Source organism: Abramis brama, assembly GCF_963993115.1.
Source record: "Abramis brama genome assembly, chromosome: 6".
Lineage (NCBI taxonomy): Eukaryota > Metazoa > Chordata > Actinopteri > Cypriniformes > Leuciscidae > Abramis > Abramis brama.
This window is the reverse complement of record NC_139968.1, coordinates 38,186,764-38,209,303: the sequence shown is the minus strand read 5'-3', so window position 1 is coordinate 38,209,303 and position 22,540 is coordinate 38,186,764. Positions and strand designations below refer to the sequence as shown.

The following is a 22,540-nucleotide window of genomic DNA, read 5'->3' as shown; positions in this document are numbered from 1 at the left end:
AAGCATATTAAAAAAAATCAAGTAAAATTTAGTCCTTGAAGAATGGAATCTGCGCATGCGCAGAAAGAAGAACACACGCGATGATTGAGGGATTTCGAATCTCCACTCCAACGGCTCTCGACAGGTAAGCAACAGTAAAAAACTGCATTATATTACGGATTTATAATTATTCTTTGATTAATTCAACGATTGTCTTGTCATCACTTCATGCTATACATTTGAAAAGTTTAGTGTTCTTAAGTTTAGAGACGTGCTCCAGAAAAAAGTTCAGGGAGAGGCAGAGGCAAAAAGCACCCTGTTTATTTTCTTTATTTTACAAAAGCACAATGTTTTATTTCGATTGAAAGTGGAAAAAATAGACATTTAACAGTTTATTTTTTCATATTTCTTAAGTCTGTAATCTTTATGACCAAAAATGACGGAGTATAAGTCTAATTTGCTGCTATCTGAAAAAAAAGTCTAGCAAAACGCGCGGGTGCTTTTGCCGACTCAAGAGGGTGTATATTTTTTTTCCCCAGTTTTAAACTTTACGTTTTACACGATTTATCAGTAATTACGCCTAAAAACCATGAATATGTCACTTAAATCATGATATTTTTGTTTAATATTTGTTATTGGCCACAAATTAACAATAGGCCAAAGTGAGAAGGTTCTCGTTCCCTCATCGTGCACAATATAATTCATTTCCTCATTCATTTGCTAAATCGTGCATACTATCTATTAAATGGTCCCTGCTTTTACTAAATCGTGACCACGTTGTAAATGACAATAATTTGTACTACCAAATTCCTAATTCGTAGGCTTGATATCTGCTATGTGTCACATGTTAGCATTAATGTGTGTAAATGACTATGAGAGTAACGTTAAGGTCATGCAGGATGTTTTTAATGATTTGGTATAAATTAATTGAATAATGTGAATGCAAATTAATTAACTTTTAATTTAAAAGTATTTGCTGTTTACTGATTATTGTTTTTTTCTCTCTCTTTTCTTAATTTCAGGATATTTCTCAAATGCATTCAGCCCTTTGTGCCTCCGTTGCTGTAAACCGGTTGAGAGGGACAAAGAGAGAGACCGGACACACTGAATTGTTATTATTGTCATTATAGGTTTCTGTATATGCTTATTTCTTAATAAATTACTCTTAACTGCACATTGTCACAGTATTATTTTGTCACATTATAAGAGTAACATTTAATTTAATTTAATTTAATTTAAAATAATTACCAGCACTGCATGAAACAAGTAAAATGTATTTAAAATATCAAGTGGTTTTACTTAATTATATTAATTATATCAGATTTGTAAGTAAAAATTACTCAATATAATTTAACAGGCCAAGTAATATGTACTTATTCACTTTGTGAATTTTACTCGGCTTAGTTAAGTAGATTTACTTAATTTCCATCAATGTGAAATTTACTTGAAAAAAATTCGTGCAAAAACTTGCCTAATAAAAATTGAGTAAATTCTACTTATTGTTTTTCTCAGTGTGGGTAAAAAGGTGGATAGATGCTAATACAGCTTTAAAATCAGAGCAACATGAAAAGAATTTTCGCAACAGTAAGTTAGCTAAGTTACATGATAATAACTAACAGCATACGTAAACCATCCAAATATAGTACAGTATCCAGACATAATATTTTACCTATAAATATATTTAGGACGATTTGGAGACGTCCTGCTGGAGCCGCTGAGTTGCAACTTCTTCATCCGTTGCTTCTCCATCCGGATCAGATTCTGGGTCAAACTGAAATGCTTGAACGACTGCGTGTCTGAGTGCCATTGCAATATATCCAATCATAAACATGCATGGTACCGTTGCCACCATATGGTTGCCGCAAGCTGGTCAAGGCCACACCCACCCTCCACCTTGCCCCGTCTTTCTTCACCTCATTAGCATTTAAAGCTACAGACACCGAAACGGCACGTCTGAGGAAAAGCTCATTGTGAGACTGGCTTGTTGTGGCTATAATTCTACACCAAGGCTGAATTTTGGGAAAGGGATTTCAGATACAGTACCAGGGACCACTAAGGCCTATATCAAAGCCTACAAAAAGAAGCATGTTATGGGGCCTTTAAATGTTGATGGTATTTGATATAATACAGCACCGTTAACAATTGTTTTTTTGTTTTTTTTGCGGTGCTATATAAATAAAAAGTGGGTTGAGTTGAATACACAGGCGTTCGAAGCATGCACAGTTTTGAGCAATCTCTCGCAACGAGTTTCAACCATAGACTGTAAAAAAAGATGGACGACGCCCCTTCGCTCTCTTCCATTGATGAGAACTGAAGCCGCCAGAGTCCCGATATGGCGCTGACATATTGGAACTTGAGTCTGCGCAGTAGCGATCTCGGGACCAGACCTGCGCAGTCGTGAGCAGGAAGTAAAGCCGCGAAATCAACGCTCCGCCCTCACTCTCGCAGAATGCACTCAGGGAGAGTGGATTCTGCACACTTTTTTAAAAATTGATTGCAGTATGACAAGAGGCTTGTTAAAATAAAGTAAATACAATCTCCTCAGTCCTCCGAAGATCCCGAAAAAAATGTCCGTTGGTGCTTCAGTGACTACTTCGCTCAGAGAACCTGTCAGTCACAGCTGTCAATCATGACGTTACATCACCGCATCACGTAACTAACTAAAAACCAACTTATTTTTGAAACAGACACTTGAACTTACATCAGCGTGATAAAAACGAAAGAAAATGAAAGAAACCACCTTTGGAAAAAATATATTTGAAGTGTAATTTAATTGTTTAGTTGGTCTCGCGTCCCGTTGAATAACACGGGGAGGCGGGGCTTATGACCTATACTAGGACCAGTCACCGGGGGGCGATCGAGACGTTTTGGCTTCACTTTTCAGGGCTTGTGCGGCACGCTTGGTTTCAACCCATGTAAATATCTATGTTGTACAAACAAGGGTACTTATTGTCAGAATCTGAGCCAGATTAGCTTTCGTCTGATGCGGCAAAACAGAAATTATTTTTTAGAAAATGACCGATGGTTTGGCTAGATGAGACCCTGCAATTTGGACCTTCAACCCATTGGACCCCGCTGAAGCTCACTATATGAAGAAAAATCCTGGAATGTTTTTCCTCGAAAACCTTGATTTCTTTTCGACTAGAGAAAGAAAGGCATGAAAATTTTGGGTGAAATGGGGGTGAGTAAATTATCAGGAAAGTTTAATTCTGAAGTGAACTAGGCTAATCCTTTAGTTTGGTTAATTTGATTTGCATTGACATAAAAACTTCACATGTACTACACAACACTTCTATGATGGATAGTTTTTTTTTTTTTTTTTTTACTTGAAACTAATAAAATGTTCTTAATAAAAATCAAATCTTGCTGCTCTCTGTTTAGTTAAGAAAAATAGCTTAAGTGAAAAATCATTGAACAATATTTTGGTTCTTTAATATTTAATTGTTAACATGGAAAGTGGGGTAAAGTAATTATTACCAGAGCTTCTCGGTGATATTAATCCCGTCTGAATGTGCCATCTCAGTAATCGGCACTGCTATGAAGTTACCAGCTTAAAGTCCCAGAAGTGGGGAAAGGGGACAAGAACAAGAGTAGATGGAAAAAACAAGTTTGCAAACCAACTGGAGAGGTTTCCTGAGAGTGGATAAAAACAAAACAGAGCTCTCTTACTTTCTGACCAGGAACCTTCTGGAAATCTCGACAACCAAACAAGTTCTTTACACATGTGAGCCCGATCATCTCACCCACAAGAATCAGATGCGGATACTCCATGCGGCGGATACTGCAAGAAAAGGATTTAAAAATATTACCCTGCGCTCTGTGGACACAGATGTTGTTGCTCTAACCATTGCACATGTGTCAGAGCTAGACATTGAGGAGTTGTGGGTGACATTTGGGAATGGCAAGAATGTAAGATACATACCTGCCCATGAGATAGCCAAGTCTCTGGGTCCTGACAAATCCAAGGCCCTTCCTGTGTTCCATGCCTTCACTGTCTGTGACACAGTCTCTGCATTTGCAATCGGGGGCAAGAAGACAGGATACCTGGAATGCAGATGACATGGCAACACAGGCCTTCATGGCTCTGTCAAAGGCTCCAAAAAGCATTCCAGAGGAGGTAATTTCCATTGTGGAGCTCTTCACAATTCTCCTCTATGATCGCACCATGACAAAATGGACAAAGAAAGGGGCTGAGTTATGAATCAGTGATGGCACTGGTGGATGAGAAGATGCTGGGAACTGGCTTTCTACACAGTTTCTTTCTACACCAGACTATCACTATTCAGAGACCTCCCCAAGAAGGGCATATTGGCCTGTGGGACCATTTGGAGCAACCGGGCGGTCTTTCCACAAACCACTGCAAACAAGTTGTCCAGAAATTCTCCCCGTAAGAGTATGCAGTAGATCCGAGAAAACAGGCTCCTCTCTGTTGAATGGAAGGACACCAGGCTTAGGAGTTGCTCATGTAATGAAAACATAATTAAATAAAACATAATGTTAAAATAAACCAAAAAAATCTATAACATAAAAAAACCCCAGATAAAATATAATATAAAAAAGGCACTGAAGCATTCAAATCAGAATCAACAATGTATTCCTAATTTCAAAACATGGATTTCAGATAATAATAATAATAATATATTAAATATATTAATAAAATAGGTATTTATATAGCTTTCATGTGTAGCTACTACTGTACACCCAAAGTGTTTTACAATCATAGGTTTCTTTCCTCAACCACTGCTAGTGTGAGCATCTACTTGGATGATGCAACAGCAGCAACAGTTCAACGACGCCAGTGCGCTCACCGCACACCAGCTACTGGTGGAGAGGAGAGAGGGTCAGAGACAGTTCAAAGGATGGGGGTGATTAGGATGTCATGATTGGCAAGGGCCAATGGAAGGAATTTGGCCAGGACACCAGGGTTACACCCCTACTCTTTACAAGTGCCATAATGAGTCACCACCTCGGTTTAACTTCTCATCCGAAGTACGGATGTATCTGGTGTTTTGACAATAACAATGATCACATGAGTCAGGAAACTCTTGTTCACTATACTGGTGCGTTAGGACCCACACAGACCACAGGGTGAGCGACCCATGCTGGCCTCTCTAACACCTCTTCCAGCAGCAACCTAGTTTTCCCAGGAGATCTCCCATCCAGATACTGACCAGGATCAGCCCTGCTTAGCTTCAGTGGGAGACCAGCCTTGCTACAGGGTGATATGGCTGCTGGCGATACATAAAAGTACGATGAAATAAATCAGAATCCTTAATATATTTCACATATCAAACACACACACACACACACACACAATTTTGTGTTAAAATCAATCATAAAACTCATATGTAACTCATAAATCAAATACAAAATCATATAAATGTATGAGGGGGGCTTTTTACCCCACATACATACTGGGTAAAACCGGAATGGGGTAAAAGACACACAGTATTGATGCAAATACTTTAGCTAATGTGTTTTAATAAATGTTTAAGTTAATACTTGTTCAAAACAACCACTTTATCAAGTTTGTACTATTTATGGTTTATTTGATAAACTCATTTTTTTCCAATAAATTTACAGTCATTAAAATATGTTAATATAACAATCATAAACAAAATTATTTTAAAAAGTAAAGATTCTAAAGCATTGAATGAGATCCAACAATAATTTATAGATGTACAGTGGTAACAATAAATTATATTTTGTTAATATCATATTTTTTTTTAAATATTGTTTCATTTTAAATACTTGGTTAATTATCTCTAAGGTGGATACCCAACTTAATATATGATATTTACTATCTGAATAGCCCGACAGCAGATGTGCTTTTTACCCTACTATAGTTTTACATATTCTTCTGTTATTGAAAAACTGTTGAACTGTCAAACTGACCTTGAACAAAACATGAAAATCATTGAGACCTTTGTCTCAAAATATATTCAACAATTTTATCGATTCTCATTTGCCACTTAACTCATTTAATCCCACTTCACAATTGTGACCGCAGTTTTTCCTTACATATTTTAGTGTGATATTAAAAAGCATATGCAGCACATGTTCATTTATTAGGCTAATTTAAGATGTCCACATGAGTTCTGGGAAGGTCTAACATTATTGGGTATAGTCATGTAACCACACACATTTATTTCGGGGGATTGCCTCAACACAATGATTATCAAAGTGATTATCAGAAATGACAGCTGAGTTTTCGAAGTTCATTTTTGAATAGCTCATATTTTTTTTTTTTTTTTGCACACATCATTATGAAAGGATTATTCTTTATTCTTTATTCTTTATTTCAAGGATAGCCCCTTGAGATGTACCATCTCATTTTCAAGGGGGTCCTTACAATAATAACGAACAATACAAGATAATAAAGAGTAAATATTAAAGATAATTTCAAACACATAAGCACAAAGACATACACACACTCACATACCCACACACTCTCCAACAATGCTCCCCGAAACTAGCCCCTAAATAAGTAAATAAAAAATAAAATAAAAATCCCTCTGTGAAAAATAGAAGTAGACATTTGTACACATAAGCATACTATACACCCCCTTATAAATACATCTGCTTGCATGCACAAATAAAGAATACAATACCATCTAATTTTTACACAATATATATACGGTACACTGGACAGTGAGTAATGTGAGTCCTAAAAACAGTTCAGAAACAAAAGCAGGATGTTTGAAAATGTGTGATTAGAGATGATTTGAAGATATGAAAAGAAGTAATCGACCTAAGTGAAGAAGGAAGGTTATTCCAATCTGATGGAGCTTTATATTTGAATGCACGTCGACCAATTTCTTTACTGATTCTAGGTGTAACTAGAAACAGTTGGTCCAAGTGCCTTAGGCTATAATGAGAGCTGAAAGGGATTAAAAGATCTTTCAGATATGAAGGAAAATTAAAATGAATACATTTGAAAATAAGTGTTAACCAATGGAGTTGCCTTCTGGACTTCGGGGCTGGCCAGTTCAAGGACTCGTACATTAGACAGTGATGGGTTCTATAAGGACACCTGAGCACAAATCTGCAAAGACTATAATATAATACATTAAGAGGATAGAGATTTGTTTCAAAGGTGTTACCATAAATCACATCAGCATAGTCCAGTATTGGGAATATAAGTTGTGTTATAATTCTTTTCCGGACTTCTTGTGAGAAGCAGTCAGCAGAACGATAAACTGATTTCAGACACCCAAATATTTTCTTAGTAATCGAATTAATATGAAATTTAAAAGATAGCTGGGAATCAAGCCAGAGGCCTAGATATTTAAGTTCTTCAATTTTATCTATTGCTGTTCCATCAAGAAGGCTAATGTCAGGGTTCTGCCCTGGCAGCGTTGTCTGTGTTGTCTCTGTTTAATGTATCTATGTTTATGTTGTGCTTAAATACATGGCTGTCTTTGTTTGTGTTTGCCATGTGCTCCTTTGTCCCTTCCTTCTTGTTTCCCGTACCACGCCCCCTTGTTTAGTTGAGTCCGTGTTTGAGTGTTAGCACCTGTCTCCTCGTTAAGTCCCTGTTTGTCTGAGTGTGTTCACCTGTTCCTCATGTTCTTAGCTCCCTTTATATGTTTGCTCTTTCCCTCTTGTATTTGCCAGTTCGTTAAATGTTGTACTTCAGAGTACTACTGTGTCTCAGTATCGTAGGGATGGGGAAATGAAGCCTCATGAATCACTGAGGCTTTCCCCTGACTGTTCCGGGAAAAGATTCAAAGCTTCGAGAGTGTCGAGAACAGCGCCATCTGGTGCTTATTTAAAATAAAGCAGCCAGAAGCCTGTGTTAGAAGCTCTGGCAGATGAAGCAACCACAACACACTCCATAGTTTCAATGTTATGTGTACAAATAAATGCCTTACATGTTTGTGTTTGATTTGTTCATTAAATAAATTAATTTTCCCATTAAAGTGTGACAATAAAATATAATAGCTTATAAGCGTATGATTCAATAAGATTTAATGTAGGCCTACTCTCTCTCTCTCTCTCTCTCTCTCTCTCTCTCTCTCTCTTTCTCTCTTTCTTTCTACACACACACAATGAATAAGGACATTGTCTGATAGGATCGTCTGTTATTAAATGTCAATATCAATAATTGTAAATATCAACCAGACTGAGGCAACAATGAGTCGTTAAATACGATCTGAAGTTCGAGCCTTCTGACACCCAAAGCGAAACGCGCACGTGACTGGTCAGAAAGTGAGGCTTCGTTTGTCATCAATCACGTGACTCTAGTAAACCAATACACGCCTCGATACGGGGCTTCACTACAAATTGTGTCGCTTATGTGATACGCGCATCGAAGCTTCAGTGTCATATGTAACATCACTACAGTATCGTTCCTCTTAAGTCGTTAGTGTTTTGTTGTAGAAGTTTGTTAGTGCTCTGTTTACTGCCATTGGCTCTGTCTTGTTTCCCTGTTCCAGTCCTGGTCCAGTCCTGTCCAAGTCCTGTCCAGCAAGCAGCCCTGTTCTGAGCCTGAGATACCTGAGTGTCAAGCTGTAAGAAGTCAAGCTGTAAGAAGTTCCTGTCTGGCTTTAGCTGGTTACCTCTGGTCTCACTCTGATCTGCCATATCTTCACTCCAGCCTACGGATACCTCATTACATCTGCTGCTCTGCTGTTGGCATTGTCTCATCTCTACCTATTGTTTGGATTGCTACCTTCTCCTACCTCGTCGTGTCATCTGTTTATCAATAAAGCTGTTAATTGTCATCCTGCATTTGAGTTCTCCTTCACAGATCCATAACAGAACGAACTGGCCAATACAGGACTCAGCAGGATGAGCATCAAGGTCCTGCCACCCGCCAACATGCAAGAGAGAATGGCCCGTCATTGTAGTCTCACCGCTCTTCGCCAGGATGGCTTAGGAGTTGGGGGCTTTGCCCAGATGTTTTGGACCTGGTCTAGGGGGCTAGATTATAATGATGCAGCTCTCAAGGATATCTTTAACTCCTGCCTGGATGACCCCTTGCCTGCATGGGAGATGGATTCTCTCCGTGTTCTGGATTTCTGGGGTTTCGTTAGTTACCTTGGTAATCGCAGTAAGTGGGGAATGCCGCCAAGCCCACCTGCATCTGCCTTCAACTTTCCCCGCCTGTCTCGTCACATTTATGATCCTCCTTTGGCTTCTACGAGAAGACTGAGATCCAGACGGAATAGGGCAGTCCAGATCACCACATCAACCTCAGAGCCAGTCAAACCAACCCCCACCACTTCTCAGAAATCCAGGTCAGTCCCAATCACTTCAAGATCTGAATTACTATCTGTTATTCAAGACACAGCTAAGTCAACTGCTGTCATCTCTCAGTCAACTATGCCAATTACTTCAAGATCTGACTCACTATCTGTTATTCAAGCTACAGCCAAATCAACTGCTGTCGTCTCTCAGACAGATATGCCAGTTCCAGTCACTTCAAGATTTGAGGTACCATCTGTTATTCAAGACACAGTCAAATCTACTGCTATCACCTCTCAGACAATAACGCCAGTCAATTCAAGATCTGAGTCACTAACTGTTATTCAAGACTTAGTAAAATTAACCGCTGTCACCTCTCAGACAATAACGCCAGCCCCAGTCACTCCAAGATCGGAGTCACGGTCTGTTATTCAAGACACTGTCAGATCCACCGTAGTCATCTCTCAGAGAATTATGTCACTCCCGGTCACTTCAAGATCTGAGTCTCCATCTGTTCTTCATGACACAGCCAAGTCAACCGATGTCTTCCCTCAGTCAATTACGCCTGTTCCAGTCATCTCTGAGTCTGTCGACTTAACCTCTGTTTTCCCTGTTACTAACGAGAACTATCCTGTCTCTTCAGAGCCTGCTCAATCTGTTTCAGTCAGTGCTGATTCTACGAGGGTTACTGCTTCTCCGCCTGGGTTGGCCGAGTTGGCTACAGATACTACAGAAAGAGCCCAGCAAGCAGTATCAGCTCGTCGCAAGAGAAAGAGGAGAAGGGTACGTGCTGAACAGTCTACATTTCTCCATTCCCAAGCCCCAGATCCAATTGTTTCTGAGGTGTCAAGCCAAGTGAGTTCTATTCCCATGCCGTTGATAAGCGATGTCATTCCCACAGAGACAACCCAGTCCCAAGATGCCTATTGTCATTGCTGCAGAGGCTTTATCTGAACTTCTAACTAGTCTTGTCAAGATCCTAGAGATGCCTGTTAATCCTGTCTTGTCCACTAGTTCCTGAGCCCCCTGCTGCTACAGAGAGGGCGTTTCCCGAGCCCGCTGCTGCTACAGAGAGGGCGTTTCCCGAGCCCGCTGCTGCTACAGAGAGGGCGTTTCCCGAGCCCACTGCTGCTACAGAGAGGGCGTTTCCCGAGCCCGCTGCTGCTACAGAGAGGGCGTTTCCCGAGCCCGCGGCTGCTACAGAGAGGGCGTTTCCCGGGCCCGCTGCTGCTACAGAGAGGGCGTTTCCCGGGCCCGCTGCTGCTACAGAGAGGGCGTTTCCCGAGCCCGCTGCTGCTACAGAGAGGGCGTTTCCCGAGCCCCCTGCTGCTACAGAGAGGGCGTTTCCCGAGCCCGCTGCTGCTACAGAGAGGGCGTTTCCCCAGCCCGCTGCTGCTACAGAGAGGGCGTTTCCCGAGCCCGCTGCTGCTACAGAGAGGGCGTTTCCTGAGCCCGCTGATGCATCTGAAAGCGCTGTCCCAGAGCCCACAGATGCTACTGAAAGCGCTGTCCCAGAGTCCGCAGATGCTACTGAAAGCGTTGTCCCAGAGCCCGAAGATGCTACTGAAAGCGCTGTCCCAGAGTCCGCTGATGCTACTGAAAGCGCTTTCCCAGAGTCCGCTGACGCTACTGAAAGCGCTGTCCCAGAGTCCGCAGATGCGACTGAAAGCGCTGTCCCAGAGTCCGCTGACGCGACTGAAAGCACTGTCCCAGAGTCCGCTGATGCGACAGAAAGCGCTGTCCCAGCGCCCCCTGATGCGACTAAAAGCGCTGTCCCAGCGCCCGCTGATGCTACAAGAGGTGCTGTCCCAAAGCCCGCTGATGCTACAGAAGGTGCTGTCCCTGACCCTGCTGGTGCTACAAGAAGCACTGTTTCCAAGCCAGCTGCTCCAGAGTGCACAACCCGGGAGGGTGTCCCCGTGCACGTCTGCATAGCCCAGGAAGGTGTCCCCGTGCACGTCTGCACAGCCCAGGAGGGCGTCCCCGAGTCAGTCCCCGTGCACGTCTGCACAGCCCAGGAGGGCGTCCCCGAGTCAGTCCCCGTGCATGTCTGCACAGCCCAGGAGGGCGTCCCCGTGCATGTCTGCACAGCCCAGGAGGGCGTCCCTGAGTCAGTCCCCGTGCATGTCTGCACAGCCCAGGAGGGCGTCCCCGTTCATGTCTGCACAGCCCAGGAGGGCGTCCCTGAGTCAGTCCCCGTGCATGTCTGCACAGCCCAGGAGGGCGTCCCTGAGTCAGTCCCCGTGCATGTCTGCACAGCCCAGGAGGGCGTCCCCGAGTCAGTCTCCTTATCTGTTTCCAAGACATTCCCTGATCCTACCAGCCCTGTCTTTGCCCCCAGGTCTGTCAAGCCCCCTTGGAAGCCCAGACCAGCTAGGCCAGTCCCTGGTCCCCAAAGTGCCCCATATCAAGTTCCCATTCCACCCTCTGTGTCTCCTGGTTATAAGCCGGTATCCCCTTTTTCTGCTCCTAATCTTTTCCCCGGTTCTGTTTCCACCTGCCATTTGCCACCTTTTGTGTTCCCTGGTCTGTTTGGTCCTTCCATGTCTACGCCCTACCCTCCACCCCAGTTGTTCTCTCCATGGTCTCTGCCTGTTTTGGACGCCTGGAGGCCTCCTTTAGAGGGGGGGTACTGTCAGGGTTTTGCCCTGGCAGCGTTGTCTGTGTTGTCTCTGTTTAATGTATCTATGTTTATGTTGTGCTTAAACACATGGCTGTCTTTGTTTGTGTTTGCCATGTGCTCCTTTGTCCCTTCCTCCTTGTTTCCCGTACCACGCCCCCTTGTTTAGTTGAGTCCGTGTTTGAGTGTCGCCACCTGTCTCCCCTGTCAAGCTGCCTACTGTTTCCCCCAGGTCATCCCCTCATGCGTCTCCAGTCAAGTCCCTCCGGATTCCCTGTCCTCAGTCCTCGTCATGGAGGCCCAAGACCCCCAGTCCTCCCATCCACCCTGGACTGCCCCCCAAGGACTTTGTGTTTCCCCCACCTCCTCTGCCTTGTTTATTGTTTTTGATTTTTCACCCTAACCCTGTGATTGTTTTTTCATTTTTTCCATTAGTGTTATTCGTCATGTTTTGTTGGTTTGTGTCCTTGTCACAGTCTGTTATGTCTCGTGTTTAGTTTCCCTTAGGGAGCGTCTGGTAGCCGCTCCTTAAGGGAGGGGTTCTGTCATGATTCTGCCATCTAGTTCTTGATTTTCTCTTGTCTTGCGGCAGAATCATGACAGGCCCATGTTTCATGTGCAGCACATGGCCATTTGTTTGGCCATGTGCTTGCGTTGTCTCATCATGTAACCCCGCCCCCTTGTTATCCTCGTTTTGTAATCATTACCGTATTAGTTTCACCTGTTGCCCTCATCATTAGCTTCCCTATTATTCCCTCTTGTTTTCTGTCCTGTGTCGGTTCATTGTCAAACATAGTGTGTGTAACATTTCATGTTATACAGTCTTGTGAGTACATTGTCTGATTCCTGTTTATATGAAGAATTGTGAGTTTGTTTCCTGTCTAGTCAGTATTTAGTCTTGTTTATAGTCTTGTCTTAGCCTAAGTGTTCTACCCTCAGTCCTGTTTTGCCCCCTCGTGGGTTTTGTTTTCTGTTTTGTGTAGTAATAAACCCTTGAAATGTCTGCAAATGGTCTGCGATTAGGTTCTCTCCTTCTAAACCTTGACAGCTAATAGACCAGTTACTTAACAGCGAAGGATTAGGTTGGATGCAAAACAACATATTATATGATTTTCTCTTGTTCAACAGAAGCTTGTTTGAGGAAAACCAACCTTGAACCAGATTGAAATCAGATTGTAAAGAGTACTGAATTTGTGAAATATCAGAGCTGGAAAAGTATAATACAGTGACATCTGCATATAAATGAATTTGACAATCAGAACAGATTTGAGAAAGATCATTAATAAAGATTGAGAACAAGAGAGGACCTAAGGATGAGCCCTGTGGAACACCTTTATCAATGATCTTGAAATCTGATTGACTTCCTAGAAAGGAAACACACTGACTTCTATTATGAAGAAATGAATTAAAAAATAATAAAGAGTTTGAAGAAAGACCAATGGCATACAATTTATCTAAAAGAAGATAATGATCAACCATATCAAATGCTTTTGAAAGATCAATAAATATAGCACCCGTAAGCATATTGCTGTCAGCTGCTGACAATATATCATTTGTAAATTTTAAAAGAGCAGTGGTGGTTGAATGGCTAGGTCGAAAACCTGATTGATATGGAGATAATATATTGTAGTCTATAAGATATGTAGATAATTGATTAAATATTAGTTTTTCAAATATTTTTGCTATACTATTGATAATAGAGACTGGTCTATAATTATTGGTGTCTGAAGTGTCACCTCCTTTATGAAGAGGGATTAGTCTAGCACTTTTCCATGATATGGGTGTTTCACAAAATGCTAAAGATAAATTAAATAAGTCAGCCAGTGGAAATGACAAAACATGAGAGGCAAGTTTAAAGAACTTAATTTCCAGACCATCTGGGCCAGCATTGCATCCAGAACTTAAAACTATCAATAACCCGCTGAACATCAATCGGAAAAATAGTTTTAAAACAAAAGGAGCTGCCACACCTATTCTGAGTCGATGTAAGACCAGAGTAAGTGTAACCAGACAGAGAGCTGCCAATTGTAGAAAAGTGCTGGCTGAATGCTTCTGCAATTAATAAAGGTTCACTCACAGTTTGATTGTTTAATCTAATATGTGTTGTAGAGCTTTTAGTAGATTTATTGGTTATACCATTGATTCTCTTCCAAAATTATCTATACATACATATTGAAATGATATCAATTCATGGTTTATTGTGTTGGCAGACTGCAGATAAATGAAGAAGGTCACAATTACTGGTGGTATCTATCTATCTATCCATCTATCTATCTATCTAATGAATCATGGGTCTTGTAATTTTCATTAAAAAAAATAGGGTGACAATTAAGAAAATTGTGGTTCAGTGTTGTATAGAAAATATTGAGAATATTTCACTAATAACACCAAGAGATACGTTTTCCTAAAAATGTAAGGAAACTTACCAGTTTTGAGGCTTGAACTGAGGAACCAATTAAGCTGATGAAATTAAGGAAAAGGGCTACCTATTTATTTTAAGAGAATTAGCTCAATTATGCGGTTTTATTTATTGTTAGTTCCCAGCAGGCTTTGCATATGGCTGGAAATGGAGAGTAAATATTGAAATTAAGTGTTATTTTATGTGTTTTTGAGTAAAGGGAAACTCTTTAGTTATGTTTGACATTTGAAAGAGTTTCTGATATGGTGAAGTTTTGATCATTAGTATTAGAGCCGTAGAGCTTTTGGTTATAGGTTGTGAATAACTGCACTAATATAAAGCATGTGGCTATGTTTAATGAGAAATAATTTAGCTAATGCCAGTATTTGTTGCTCTGATAGCAGAACACAGTCTATTAAATGTACAATATAGCTCAGAGTCTAATATAAACAGGTCATTTCCATTCACTCTTAATCACAAACTTTTGAGAGTCAACTTAAGTTCAAATCAAAAAGCTAATTACATTAAAAATATTAAATTTGTCTGTTTGTACTTATTTATTGAGTTATTTATTATTTCAGTTTATTTTGAAGTTTATAATATATATCTTCCAATTTATTATAATTTATGTCATTTTGTCATAATTTTATTTGATTATTTGTGCCATACTGCTGCATAGGAATGCTATTTTTCCTTTATGAAACTGAGCCAGACAATGTTTACTTCATGGTTAATGGAATAAAACACTCATTTCAACTATTTAACCGAGTATTTAATCATTTTTTAAAATCATTAACACAATAGACCTAGACTCCCTGTGTAATACTATACCGGTCACAACTGTGACCAGACATAATACATTATTTTTTTTATTTTTTTTTTAACATAGGCTAATTGAAATTGATTGTTTAATATCATTACACATACCATGCAGATTCATACATGTCATCTCTGGGAAATGTTTTGGATTAAATGGGTCAAATCTAGGCTACTAAATAATAATATATATAAAAATAAAAAGCATCAAGCAGTAGCCTATAGCCAATATCAAAATAGCACAGAATTGCATCAAGGATCAGTCAAATGTCTACGTGTCTTTTGAAAAGCGGATGTTTTGGACGTTTTTATGCATTTAGAAGTTCAGAGGAAAATCAAATCAAAAGCGCTTTTCCCCCGCGGCGCATTTAGGCTCGTTGTACCCCGTTAAATCATCTCAAAGAAACCGTAAAGACTGACGAAGAGATGTTTTTTTTTTTTAATTTACCTAATAGCGACGAAGAACAATCAGCGTAGATTTTCCCCAGAAGTGATTTTTTTAGAAAACAAGTCCAGAGCGTATCAGAGATCCAGAAGACAAGAATGTGGAAGACGAAACGAGGAAGAGGCAGATCCACCAGGAGTAGAGCAAGTGATAGCCTATATATTTCAAAAGTGAAAGTCAATCTACCATTACGCAGATTATCTAAAGCAGGGGTTCCCAAACTTTTTCATTTGAGGACCCACCTAGACAAGTATAATCAATCTCAAGACCCACTTGCACTGGTGCTACCAACTTTCTCAGTTGGTCGCACCAGCATGATTTGGTCGCACTTTTTTTTTTTCTTTTTTTTTTTTGCTACATGCCATGGGATTAATCAATGCATGCTGATGGTCTTAATATACCCTAGTTTTGCACTGATGTAAAAAGACTGACAGTGACAAGACCTCATGTTAGCAAAATATTTTAAACTTTTAATTCTTAAAAAAAAACATTAAAAAAAAAACATGAATGTTCTTTAATGTTTGATTATATTTTTACCGTCTTCACATAGGGATGGGAAATGATAAGATTTTATCAATAATAATAATGCCACTGACGATTCTGATTGTCGATCCGATTCTTTAACGATTCTCTTATCGATTCTTGATAGCACTGTGTGGAAAAATTTCATATGCTTTTCAAAAAAAACAAAACAAGGGGTTTTATTTATTTTAAAGCTTAAGCTTGAGTAAGCAAACTGTACTTTTTATGTAATTTATGTAATAAATAGAACCTTATTGTAAAGTGTTACTGATTATACACCGATTCAGACGTCTCCTGAGTTCACTGCTGGAAAGATCAGTTGTTTTAACCATTCATTAAAATGAATCGGTTCAAAGGAGTCATTAGTTCGCGAATTGGACGTGTGCATGTGCGCGTTGTGTGATTATCCCAGCAGTTAGGACATGGACATCCAAGATTTGTGTCAACACAGAAAACATTTCATCACTGGATAGTTTTTTTTTCGTTTAATTAAAGCGTTGTTTTATGTCAGCTGAATGTCTGGGACGCTTTTCAGAGAAGATAAGGCAACTTATTTAGCACAATTCACACCCAGCAGTAATTCAGGAAAAAAAAAAATCTCCGAATGCTCCACATGAAACTTTGGTCTTCCGACCTTTTACCACCATGTTGATTTATTAAAGGGGGGGGGGTGAAATGCTATTTCATGCATACTGAGTTTTTTACACTGGTAAAGAGTTGGATTCCCATGCTAAACATGGACAAAGTTTCAAAAACTAAGTTGTACGTTTGAAGGAGTATTTTTGTTCCAAAAATACTCCTTCCGGTTTGTCACAAGTTTCGGAAAGTTTTTTTCGAGTATGGCTCTGTCTTACGTAAGATAGAGCGGAATTTCCTTTTATGGGTCCTAAGGGCACTTCTCCGGTAAGATCGCGGGCGCGCGCGCACTCGTAGACCAGAGCAAGAGAGTGAAAACAGTTCGCCATCAAAGCGCCCTGCCCGGCTTTTGGGAAGTCAATGTCACCAAAGAAGTGTGTTTTTGGTTGCCAGGGCAAGACAACCCTGCACAGATTCCCAAAGAACCCAGCGTTAAGGAACCCGTGGATGGAGTTTGTTTTCCTGAGCATAAACGGAGTTGTGTAAGACTGTTGTTCCCTGCATTACGACGATGATTTGTTTTATAAACAAAGCCCAGATCGGCGGATTTGCAGATCGTCTAATGCTTAAGGATCGAGCAGTCACAATGATAAAGGTTCGCGGTCGTGCGTTGGAACCATAGACTGTAAAAAAATAGGTTGGAACCGAACGGTGAGTAAAACTGTTGAACAAATGTCTTTCTGTGTTGTCACTAGCTCGGCGCGTAGCACAGCTTTAGCTCCGCCCGCACGGCCCGCCCCCAGCCGCTCGTTTTTTTCCGGAAAAACTCGGTACAGCCTATCTTTCTTTAAAAAATATAATAAAACAAAAGACTTTTTGGAGATATGAAGGATGCAATATTACTCTATAGGTACTCAAGATTAACAGGAGATTGAGTGAAAATGAGCATTTCACCCCCCCTTTAATATGTGCGAGGGAGAGAAAGAGCAAGACAGCGCTTAGTTTGGAGACGGTAAAGTCTTGTTTACACTTTCGCCTGGCTCCGAACCTAGAGAGAGAGAGAGAGAGAGAGAGAGAGAGAGAGAGAGAGAGAGAGAGAGAGAGATAGTCTCTCTCTCTCTGCTCGACGTTCTTTCAGTTAAACATGCACTGTGACAAGCGCAGCAGTTCATCTAATTACTCACCGATCAAATAAGATTTTGGCGGGACAAAAATTCACTTTGGCGGGCGCTAAAACGCACTCAAGAGTCGTTTGGTCATTAATCGGACTGGTTTTGTTTCACTCATCGTAACGTAAATTTAGCTGCAGCTGAGTGCCTTTGTGCGACCCACCTTTTCTCACTGTGCGACCCACAGTTTGAAAACCACTGATCTAAAGGTCTGATTTATGCGCCAATAGACACAGCTAAAGACTGGACTGGATGAGTCTCCGATTAAAAGTCTTGCTGGGTGTAGCCTACACAACGTATCACTAACTGACACAGTGATCACAAATGATTACTCAACTGTCAGCTAATAAATAAACATTAAATAATAAGATAGCATGACGGAACATATAACACCAACACAACAGCACGTTAACTCAACGTGATCATATATAACGCGGCTAACAGGATTAGCGTCTATCCGCGATCGTCATTTGCATATCTCAAACATTCGCCAAACATCTGACATTCACAACAACAACAAAGTGTTGATTAAACAATATTCTCATAATTACTCACATTTTTTGCATGAACATTGAACAATGTCAGGGAGAGCACAGCTGGAAATATTGCATCAGTCTGCTGGAAGTAGCAACTCTGATTTGTCAGGGCTAAAAATATCCTTCTTTTTTTGCCATCACATTGCTAAATCCATTTCTTGGATTATAATGGAAATTTGTTAACACTTTGAACTCCAGAGTCTTGGTGTTTTTTTTGTTTTGTTTTTTTTTAAATAGTCATTAGAAAAATTTAATTTTTACCCAAATTATTAAACAGGAGATTAATAATTAAATTATTAGACAGGAACAAAAATTTTGATATGGTCAAAAAAAAAGAAAAGAAAAAAAAAAGGATATTTTCATGCATTTAGAATTTTGAAGATTAAAATTTAATTTTGGTGTGAATAATTGTTTTCTTTGTGAAACAATATATATATATATATATATATATATATATATATATATATATATATATATATATATATATATATATTAATAATGTAATACACATATATACATATTAATATGTAATAGAGGGAGCAGCATTAATGTTCACATTGTTGATTATAAAGAAGACATTTCTTAAAATTATGCTTATAGTTCTTTATCAAACATTTGAAGCTTGTTTAATAATTCCAATGGTTTTAGAACTATCAAATGTGTATTAGACAAGCTTGTCAAACAATATGGCAAGACATGAGATAGAGTGAAAATATATCTTTGCAGCCTCATTTGATAAAAAATTTCCAATGAACCTAAAATGATCCAATTTAAATGTAACAAATTTGTTAAAAACCAGAAAGTCCTTAAATTGATTTCTCTTTTGCATACGTATAAATTAATTTAAAAAGCCCCTTTTGATTTATTTTTCATTTTATTTTGTATTTTATATAATTTAATTGTTTGTTAGTTTGTTTTATTGTGATTTTGTTTGTGTTGTGGAAGCAATAAAAACAATAAATCCGTCAGAAACCGATGCCTGTTTTCCGGTCCGGGTGGACTTTCTGACACATTCAAAAGAGGAAGTAGTCTATAGGCGACTGGACTGGTTTTCAAATAACGATCATCTTGTAAATAAAAAGAGCGGACAAGTGAGTCGCAGTCGTGGTCTGGGAAAGAGATCAGTTTATTAAAGAAGTCTTGCGAAAACTACAGAACTGAGAACCAGCTCCGGACATTTAATCCAGTAGAAAGAATTTAAAACGAACCGACTTATATTTTATTAGACCTACATGCTAAAAATGAGGGATGGATTTCACAAAATGAGTGTGATTTGCTTTTATTTTTTATAAAGACCCATAGATTCCTCCATTTTAAATGTTCCCAATATAGATACAAGTTTTGAAAATCCACCAGGGAGATTTAGCGGGAATCTGTCTATTACAGAACTGGATTATTGTATTAAACCATGCAATGATCAGTGAACTTCTTTCTTTTAATCAAGATACAACTCGTGTATTGAATATAATTAAGGAAATGGAAACTACAGATTCATGTTTTAGTGGATATCGAATAGTTGTACATTATTTAGATCAGATCATCTACTTAAAAGCCGCTGGCATGTATTATTTTACAACTAACAGAATGGACATTGAATAACAACTTCTTTCTGTTTCAAGATCAATTCAATAAACAAATTAAAGGTACAGCAATGGGTGAATGTTTTTCCAGGATTTTGGGAAAAGAAATTATTTTTCTGATTCTGAGTATTTTCTGTATTTTACGTTTAAGATAAGAAAAACAAAATAAGAGTTAAATTAACAGTATACATAAAACAGATTAGAAAAAAATAATAATAAATCTGTAGACTTTTATTGAGCTGAGCAGGAGATCCTGTAATGTTGCTGGACTGGGATGGGCAGCACCATAGTGACCCTGGCCTCTGCCGGAGTGAATCATCTGGGATCAGTGTAAATTTCCTTTGTCCACTAACAGGTTTCTGCTGACTCAGGCGTGGGCAGTTATGAGATTGTTCATAAGATTTTATTTATTTACTTGCGCTTTCCTTATTTCCTCCTCCAAACTTATCACAGGATCCATTGTGTTTCTTCCTTTTCTAAATCCGCTTTGATATCTAGCCATTTTATTCTCCAAGTAGCTTAATCTACCCTCCAAAAAAATTTGTTAGTTTTTCATATATCATGCGTTCCATTCTCTTACATATGCAATTGTTGATGGAATTGGTCTATATTATAAAGGGTGACCAGCATCTTTTTTAACGAAATAATTACTGGCTCTTTCCAGCTTTGTGGAAGCCTTCCTACCTTTTATATAACAGTATCCAGACCTTCCAGTTTTGGAAGGTGTTTTCCCATACTACAATACATCATGTCATCTTTTCCTGGAGCCCTTTCCCCTGTGCTTTTCAATGCTTTCTGTAACTCTCCCATGTTTAAAAGAGTATCTTGCTCCTCATCTCCATTAACTTTCCCGCATATTACATCCTGATACTGTGCTTTTGTTCTTTCTATTTACATTTTTTTCTATTATATTTTCTTTCTATATTTCAATTTTCTTGTGTATAACAAAAGCCTTTGCCATCATCTCTAACTTTTCATTATTTGTGGTCGCAATCACATTTCCTTCAGTCATAACTGGGTAATTCCATTCACCCAACGTGACTTTATCGAGTTAAATTAGCTTTGCGCTCAGTGCTTTTAGCTACTTGTATACACTTTTGAATCTTTTTAATGCAATAAAAGACTAGTATTAAGTCATCATGGATACATGCATTATATAACATTTGTTCTTCATCTGCCCACTATAACTGTAAACTTTGCTATTAGCAACATAAAACTGATTGGCCAAAGTTACAGCAGCCTGGAACGGAGAGCGGGAAGCGGATTACGAGCACCACAAACCTTGTCCTCTTTATCATGAGAAGAACTTAGAGGCTTGACTCCAGCATTTGACATTCAAAAGGGAGTTTTAAGCAGGGGGACACTGTTTCATAAAATATTGAAGCTTCCCCAGGCGCTGCCATTGATAAGCGGACCATCACCTGCTGTTAGCATTCCATTGACTCCCATTCATTTTGGCGTTACTTTGACAGCGAATAACTTTACATCTGAGATGTTTAAAGACTCTATTTGTCCATTATTTATATCTAAAGAAACACAAAAATGAATAAAAGGCTCCAGTACCTTGTATCTTACGTTATGGCCCCGTAGAAGCAGTTTTTGTAAAAATAGGCTAACGATTGCGTCATAACCACGCGACTCTCTGTCGCACAGTAGAGAGATTACCGTATGGACAGGAGGAGAAGCTCGCGGGCAATCGGGGGGACCTGGAGGCAAAGTGACAAAGTAATTAATCAGAATACTTAGCAAAAGTTTCTCCTGCTCCTAGCTCATGGACAGCTCCTACTCACGCTCTCCGTCTCTGCAAGTTTCGGAAGGGAATGATTCAGATTTCTCTTGGCACGGCTACTAGAAGACAGACGGGTTGCTCACGTCACATCTACGTCGTCAAGCTCAGTTTGAGTCTGCGCAGTACGCTCAGCCATCAGGAAGTGAGAGCTTCTAAATGACTTCACTTTGTGTCCATTTTATATACCGTCTATGGTTTTAAGTTTATATTTAACAAATCAAAAGGTTGCGAAGACTGTCAATGGAGGGACAGAAAGCTCTCAGATTTCATTAAAAAAAACGTCATTTGTGTATCAAAGACGAAAGACGGTTTAACAAAGGTTTCGTTTTAGTACGTCAGCTATTTAACAACCGAGGTTTATTAATGACTTGCTCAGAATTTCTTGGAGAAAACAAAATGCCAGTTAACCCTAAAGAGTTTGCCATATGGCAGCCATACATCAGAAATCAGCTTTTTAAAAAATGCATTTACCCTTCCACTACAATACTTTTCCTGAACCAATAGAAACTCCAATAGGTCAAATGTTTTTCAGGAAACAAAGATAGAAATAATAAAGTTAGACACCTTTATCTTGAAGATATTGTTTCTGTATCTCCTGCAATCTTTTACTGGAATAAATTGTTTAAAAAATTTCAAATGAAAAACAAAATCCTTACAGCAAAAATATTTTCTCACTAATAAAGTAGGCCTAAAGGAAGTTTCTTTCAAAATAATAAATACATTTTACCCTGTTAAATATTTTATAGTTAAATATAAAACTAATATTGACACAGGATGCTGCATTTAGCCAAGTTCACACAGAAACTGTTTAACATTTATTTTAGTAATGTTTCTATACTGAACAACTATTGAAAAATATTGACGCAAAGAGAATATCCAGCAAAATATCCATAACCTTTAAAGACATTATTTTTAAATACT

The 22,540-nt window shown here is 39.2% G+C and overlaps 1 protein-coding gene across 4 annotated transcripts in view; it reads right to left on the bottom strand.

The window, feature by feature from the left end:
• Positions 1-18,382, bottom strand: part of LOC311084902 (uncharacterized protein) — a 38,598-nt gene extending 20,216 nt beyond the window's left edge. The window contains exons 1-6 of one of the 4 annotated variants that reach the window (XR_014606666.1): positions 18,270-18,382; positions 4,270-4,405; positions 3,902-4,131; positions 3,649-3,760; positions 3,457-3,529; positions 1,649-1,775 (exon numbers count right to left, since the gene is read on the bottom strand). Coding sequence is in view for 1 of the 4 variants with exons in the window: in XM_084117192.1 (XP_083973318.1) it covers positions 3,515-3,529; positions 3,649-3,760; positions 3,902-4,131; positions 4,270-4,405; positions 18,270-18,286 (510 nt within the window). In the remaining 3 variants the exon portion in view is untranslated. Of the gene's footprint in view, positions 1-1,648; positions 1,776-3,266; positions 3,530-3,648; positions 3,761-3,901; positions 4,132-4,269; positions 4,406-18,269 lie in introns of those variants that run through there. The other 3 variants (XR_014606667.1, XR_014606668.1, XM_084117192.1) reach the window with 3 other exon arrangements.
• Between the last annotated feature and the right edge of the window lie 4,158 nt (positions 18,383-22,540).